This window comes from Hippocampus comes, unplaced genomic scaffold (genome assembly GCF_001891065.2).
Source record: "Hippocampus comes isolate QL1 unplaced genomic scaffold, H_comes_QL1_v1.1 scaffold281, whole genome shotgun sequence".
Lineage (NCBI taxonomy): Eukaryota > Metazoa > Chordata > Actinopteri > Syngnathiformes > Syngnathidae > Hippocampus > Hippocampus comes.
In genome coordinates this window covers 73,355-80,488 of record NW_017805704.1, presented here as the reverse complement: position 1 = coordinate 80,488, position 7,134 = coordinate 73,355, and the positions used below count along the sequence as shown (strand labels likewise).

Sequence of the window (7,134 nt, the reverse complement as noted above, 5' to 3'; positions counted from 1 at the left end):
ACAGAATTAATATTTTTAATAAGGTGCAATTCATTGAGTATCCGCAAGGGGGACACTGTTTTGATCAGAGAAGAAGACAACAGCAGCCTCAGTCCGTCACTGTGACAGACCCATGACAGCAGACGCTATCAATCGCACTCTCACATTTACACATTTAATAGCACTCGCCTTAGTTTGTAAGATTACATTTCGATTTTATATGCACGTGTAAATGGTTTAAAACTTCCTTTCTTTATGAATCTCGTTTAATCTTAAAGTGCATTACTATATTTTTCAATACCAATTACTTGTTAATGTTTGTACAATCAGTGGGATCAGTTGCAATGCATATATGTGAATGATAAAAGTAAATTGCACATTTGTCGATAGGAAATGTAAGGTGATTCATGAAATATTTTGTAAAAGATATGTTCATTAAATTTCAACATTTTCCTAATGTTCTTGTGCTTCTTTATACCAAAACAAAGGAAAGACATTGTTTTGGTTATTTATAGCAAAGTATGGTATCATTTTAATGGTCCGGCCCACTTGACATCTACCGAGGCCGTATGTGGCCCACCATGTGAAATGAGTTTGACACCCCTGGGTTAGATGCTCGAGGTCAGAAAGAAAGGGGGAAGGAAAAAAATCATCTGATTTTGCTGTCTTCTCCAAGCGCGAGTACAAAATGCCCATTTTTCCTTTTCGGCGGACTCTAAAAAAAAAATCCAAACAAACACGTACAAGTCTGTGAATACTTGCCATGGCCAACAGGGGGTGCTATCATCCCAAACAACCACGCTGGGATCCAAAAAGAGTTTTCCTGGCCGTTGTGATTCATGACACATCTCTCTCTTTCCTCAATAAAGTGGTCGTTGCAAGGGCGGAGGCTTTGGAAGCGTGAGGCCTCGCATCGTCCGCGTCCGCGTTACCTTCCGAGTGCCAGATGCAGAAACTGACTGACAACGGCACCAGAAAGAGTTGAGATCTTGATTGATTTCGATTTTGTGGTCAGAAAGAGGAACAGCGGTGAACGCGAACCAGTGGAACCGCTCACCCAAGGTCCATTTTGGGATGTCATCGGGCTCCAAGAATGGCTCGTGGGTGAAGGCATTGTGTCGCGTGCCGGCCTAAATAAACCCCACCTGTTTCCGGTGTTTGTAAAAAAAAAAAAAAATGTTTTTTAATCGGAAGCTACCCTTTTTTTAGTTATCACGTGTGCTCATTCAACAGTTTTTGGTCATTGGGTTCATAACATGAGCAAAGCGATCGCAACACGTTTTGATGCATAAAAAGCGCAGCTAACACGAGCTCCACGTCGATCGTAACCACACGGAAACATGATTGGAGGTGCAACGATGAATCCATTCATCGACAAAAAAAAAAAAACTTTTTTTTTTTTTTTTACTCTTCCAACAGTCGTGTCCAATGTTGTGTTGTAAATCATTTGCGTCTCGCATTAAAATTCCGAATTAATTTGCCTTTTGGAGCTTCCACTGTCCTTGCGTGTTACAAATTACCGACACATGTGCCAGAAAAAAAAAAAAAACTGTCCAACTACTTAATCGCCATTTGGTTCACATCAACATGATCTCATATTTGCATGATTCACAGCTCTTTCCTCACATTATCTTTTTTATCCCTCAGCTCGGGTCGATTGTTGAAACAGTTGCTGGTATCTCAGAGTACAAATGAGGTGCGGGATAAAGACAAAGACAGGAGATCCTGGCTTTGCACTGCTTTGGGGGGGGGGGGGGGGGGGGGGGGGGGGGGGAGCCCTTCTCATGACTTCGGTATGTGTCCGCCGTCACGGAAATCTCATTTGAATGCCGATACAAAGTGGCTCTGAAAGTCAATTTGTTGTGTGTTTTTTTTTTCCCGCCTGTGAACTTCACAAATGTTTTGATGCCAAGTAGGATGATGCAAACTCAGCTTGGCCGCAACGCTTGGTGACTGTCAGTCTTTTGGTTCCACAAAGGTTCCTTTTCCCGCCGAAGCGATACAAAGAGGAGGAATTATCGTTTGAAGCCCATGCCGAATTTTCCAAGGTTGCTCACTTGAGATCATGAGAAATTAGCAGCTTCAAATGGATATAACGAAAGAAATTGATAGGAAGAACTTTTTTGGTTTCTTTTTCCACCTGCGAAATCGGCTTGAGCTCCGGTGCTTGAAACACCGTGCTTCAGCTGGCCCCCCCCCTTGGCCCCAGTTATTTGTTGGGGGCCAGACCCTGGCGCCAACTACATCAGGGGGAAGGTGGGCGGGGTTATCATGACAATGGCGAATGTGGAAGAATGACAAGCTAGAGCGGCGATGGCGGCTTGTTATATACTACATATAAATATAAGCGATGCTACGCTAAGTTGCCTAGCGGATGCTAACAGCGGATTATTGTGATTATTATTATCATTATTATTATTCTTAATAGCGCAAGATGGCTCTTTGCCAGTGGGAAACCAAACACGTTCTTCGTAAGAACTTTTTTTTTTTTGGACTCAAAGCAGAGACACTGCGAGTGTTGAATTATTATCCATCAAATGCGCACAGTCGCGTGCGTTTTCATGTCACGCCGACCTTGCTTAACTCAACCGTCGGCTTCAACTGCGGAGGGATTCCGAGTATCTCCGCCACACTGACAAACATCTGGACCGTCATATTTGTTTGTGATATGTCCTTAAATGATTCTCAAGCAAACGCCGCACACTGCAGTAAATTATCTCACAAAGAGGCATTCATTCCGCAAACGCCCGTTAAAGTGCATCGTTCACGAAGCATTGTGTACCGGCTGTAAATTACTGACTCATGTTTTTGTTATTGTATTGGAAATGTTGCAAGAATGCACTTAACTGCACTGTAGTGAATCATATGTGGCATGTTTCTGTTGAAACATTGTGAAACAGTCCTTGAGGATTCACCGCCGTTACGGAGAACCAAAAAATTCAAGTCCGACTTGGATTTGAAGATATTTGCTACGAATCGTGTATGGCTTGTTCATAACAGCCCTCCAATATGGCCGCCGGCAGTGCATTGTGGGTGGTAATTGCTAAAAGGACGGAGCCCTCTATTTGATAGTATGCATTTTTTTTAAATGAATTTGCTCCAACTACCTTCATTTGTTACAATTAATGATATTCATTCCTCAGAAGACACTGAACACATGAGCTATTTCTCACACTAATTCAGAAACAGTTAACTATCAATTGGCCACACTTTATAAATATCTGCCAGTGTTCACATTTTGAAATGGTCGCTTCCACAGTATTCCTGGAGAGTCACTGGTGAGCTATTTTTGTTGAAACCAAATAATTAATTTTTTAATCACTAAATAAAAATAGAGCTCAATACAATATTTGTGCTGATGTATTCACGTTTTACCCAATTACAAAACTTATTATTTATATTTTCATGAAAATATGACACGTTCATTGACCGCCCCGGTACTGCTGTTTGATTGGCCATTTTTGTCGTCGCCCATGGATGACGTATTTCCTGCCCATGTCACCGAACACGTGTGTCGCACCGAGTCGCGCTAAGGAGGTGGAGGGGGAAAAACGAGTTCACTTTATTGGCACGTTCATTTGGGTGCCGTTGTTGTTGTTTTTTTTCCGACATTGTTGACGGCTTTGCCGGATAAACGGTCAAGATGGTGAAGCCTCAGTTCAAGGGGAAAAGCTCTATTAATCCCTCCACGTCCAGCAGCAACCCGGGTAAGTAAGCTAACCCCGTTAGCCTCACGGTTTGTTTATAGTTCGCCGACTGACATTTTAAACCTTTGTGGAGACGACAATGGTCAAAGTGGCATCGTTTCTGCAAGCACTAGTAAATATGCAAAAAAAAAAAAAAAGAGAGCCTACGAGACGACAACTTAAACGATTTAATTTAAAGGCGAATGTCTTGGATGTAGCCCTTGATAGTTTTAACGCGGGTCTGTTCTGATCAACTGATAATTCTAGACGGCGGCGTTAACTCAATTATTTGTGTGTGTTTTGGACAGATCGGGCCAAAGGTGGCGGCAGCAACATGAGGGACCGGGCCACTATTAAGCGTCTGAATATGTACAGACAAAAAATTAGATGGTAATTGATTTGTTTTATTGTGCAATTCAATAGAAGACGCTGCGGCGGCGCTCTGACAAGTGTTCATGTGCCTTTTGGTTCCCAGTAACAACAGAGGTAAAGTCATCAAGCCCTTACAGTACCAGTCCACCGTGGCTCCCGGGACAGTGGCCCGAGTCGAACCCAACATCAAGTGGTTTGGTGAGTTTGAAAATAGATCTTCAAATGTAAATTGCATTCACTAATTTACCCTTTACACCAACATAATCGAATGGTACTGATAAGGGGTTTAATTTAAAGGCGAATGTCTTGGATGTAGCCCTTGATAGTTTTAACAATCGAAGTTATTATACCAGTAACCTTGTTTGCCGCTGTAATGAAAGCTGCTCCTGTGTTTATTTTAAGTCATCGAATCACACCTAGACACGCGTTCGTCACTTTCGCGCACAGTCATCTCTTAACACACATTTGCAGAAACACAAAAAAAAATGGCTGCAACGTTAATTTAGCCTTGCGGTGATGTGGTTGTATACCGCTGCGAACTAAAACCCACAATAACACACATTTGTGAGAAGGATCATTCGCTTGAAAAGTCATAAAGTGTAGTTATATTGTTGCGGGTCTATTCTGATCAACTGATAATTCCAGACGGCGGCGTTAACTCAATTATTTGTGTGTGTTTTGGACAGATCGGGCCAAAGGTGGCGGCAGCAACATGAGGGACCGGGCCACTATTAAGCGTCTGAATATGTACAGACAAAAAATTAGATGGTAATTGATTTGTTTTATTGTGCAATTCAATAGAAGATGCTGCGGCGCGCTGACAAGTGTTCATCTGTCTTTTTGGTTTTCCAGTAACAACAGAGGTAAAGTCATCAAGCCCTTACAGTACCAGTCCACCGTGGCTCCCGGGACAGTGGCCCGAGTCGAACCCAACATCAAGTGGTTTGGTGAGTTTGCAAATAGATCTTCAAATCTAAATTGCATTCACTAATTTACCCTTTACGCCAACATAATCGAATGGTACTGATCGTTATGAGAGCCATTTAAAACCTTGTGTCTTGCAGCAAACACGCGGGTGATCAAGCAATCGTCCCTGCAGAAGTTCCAAGAAGAGATGAGCGCCGTGCAGAAGGATCCTTACCGCGTCGTGATGAGACCAAGCAAACTGCCCATGACGCTGCTGCACGACCGAGTCAAAGCTCACGTGAGTGCAAACCAAATGCATAGTTTTTCAGCGGACCCTCAAAGGTCCGACACAGTTTCATTTCGAATCCGCCGGCCAAATGAGTAGTCTCGAACAGTCTCGCCGGATCATACGGCAGGAAATAGCCGCAGTAAGTCACCTCCGTTGTTTCTTATTTTCAGAACTCCAGGGTGCACATTTTAGACACGGAGGCTTTCGAGACCACGTTCGGACCCAAGGCTCAGCGCAAGAGGCCCAGTCTTGTGGTGTCCGACGTCAAGGACCTCTTGGAGCAAGCCGAAGCTTCGACCCCCCCCCCCACACAACAGGGATGCAGTCCGCGAAGAGATCTTCAAAAAGGGTCAGTCCAAAAGGATTTGGGGAGAACTTTACAAGGTATTGTTTCACGCAGACAACCCGGGCATCCAACCCCAACTTTCATCCAATCCGGTGATCGTCGCGGACACGTTTCATTTTTTTGCCACTGTGATGAAAGTCGGCCTTTCATCTTTGCGCCTTTGGCCGTCGCAGGTGATCGACTCGTCCGACGTGGTCATCCAAGTGCTGGACGCCCGCGATCCGATGGGCACCCGCTCGCAGAGCATCGAGGCTTACATCAAGAAGGAGAAGTCGTGGAAGCATTTGATCTTCGTGCTGAACAAGTGCGACCTCATCCCCACCTGGGTCACTGTGAGACCGCCGGCCGGCCGGCCGTCATTTTCCCCGCCCGACTCCGGGGGCGGCTTGATCCAAAGCTTTGCTGCCCCTTTTTTTTTGTTTGAATCAGAAACGCTGGGTGGCGCTGTTGTCCCAGGAGTACCCCACTCTGGCTTTTCACGCCAGCCTCACCAACTCGTTCGGTAAAGGCTCCCTCATTCAGCTCCTCCGGCAGTTTGGCAAGGTAAAGCCACAAACGAGCGGCTCCCGTTCACGTGGAAACGGACTTTTTCACCCCCACCCCACCCTCTTCGTCTTCTTGTAGCTCCACACGGACAAGAAACAAATCAGCGTGGGCTTCATCGGTTACCCCAACGTGGGCAAGAGTTCCGTCATTAACACGCTGCGCTCCAAGAAAGTCTGCAACGTGGCGCCCCTCGCCGGAGAAACCAAGGTGACGTTTCCGCCGCTAACGCCTGGGCATGGTCAAAAAAGCCAAACGCCGAGGAAGCAAATTGCAAGGGACACGGAGGAACGAATCACGTCGATGATGATATGGTCGAGCGATTTCTTATTGAGAGGGCCCGGAAAAAAAAAAAAAAAAAAACAACCGCAGCTGAAACAAAGGCGCTGTGCACAAATTTGAATGAAGGTCGGACAATATTCCGCTGCCCATCTTTCCAACTCGCCATTTTTTTATTCTTTGAGTCTTTTGACTGAGCGCGAAACGTGATTTTATTTTATTTTTTTTTTTTGCTGTGACTTTTTTTTTTCTCTCTGCGGGCGTTGTTACAAATTGATCATTTTGTTGTCCGAATTGTTAAGAGCTCTAGAAATGTCGAAAATGCCCCCCCCCCCCCTTTCCAGGTGTGGCAGTACATCACTTTGATGAGACGAATCTTCCTCATCGATTGTCCCGGCGTGGTCTACCCTTCGGAGGACAGCGAAACGGATATTGTCCTCAAAGGAGTGGTACGTTGGGCTTGAATTTGCGGTATTTGCGTCAAAGCGTGTGTGTGACGAGGATCGCTGGCGCCCCGCCCGCGCCCTTTCTCTTCATGAAGGTTCAAGTGGAGAAGATCAAGAACCCGGAGGAGCACATCGGGGCGGTGCTGGAGCGGGCCAAGCCCGAGTACATCCAGAAGACGTACCGCGTCGCCACTTGGAGCTCGGCCGAGGATTTCCTCGAGAAGTTGGCCTTCCGCTCCGGCAAACTTTTGAAGGTTATGAGAAGGCGCTTCATGTCGTCCCCCCCCC

General features: G+C 45.5%; 1 protein-coding gene and 1 long non-coding RNA gene across 2 annotated transcripts in view; both read left to right on the top strand.

Moving 5' to 3' along the window:
* Positions 1-3,452: 3,452 nt before the first annotated feature.
* Positions 3,453-7,134, top strand: part of gnl2 (G protein nucleolar 2) — a 6,611-nt gene continuing 2,929 nt past the window's right edge. Inside the window, 11 exon segments of the mRNA XM_019882778.1 lie at positions 3,453-3,686; positions 3,974-4,055; positions 4,141-4,235; positions 5,102-5,241; positions 5,403-5,530; positions 5,532-5,616; positions 5,752-5,910; positions 6,008-6,121; positions 6,203-6,331; positions 6,745-6,849; positions 6,942-7,100. Of these exon segments, the coding sequence (XP_019738337.1) occupies positions 3,623-3,686; positions 3,974-4,055; positions 4,141-4,235; positions 5,102-5,241; positions 5,403-5,530; positions 5,532-5,616; positions 5,752-5,910; positions 6,008-6,121; positions 6,203-6,331; positions 6,745-6,849; positions 6,942-7,100 (1,260 nt within the window). The 5' untranslated portion in view covers positions 3,453-3,622.
* Positions 4,699-4,985, top strand: LOC109523562 (uncharacterized). Its single transcript, XR_002169794.1, has 2 exons — positions 4,699-4,805; positions 4,890-4,985. It is a non-coding gene; the product is annotated as an uncharacterized LOC109523562 (long non-coding RNA).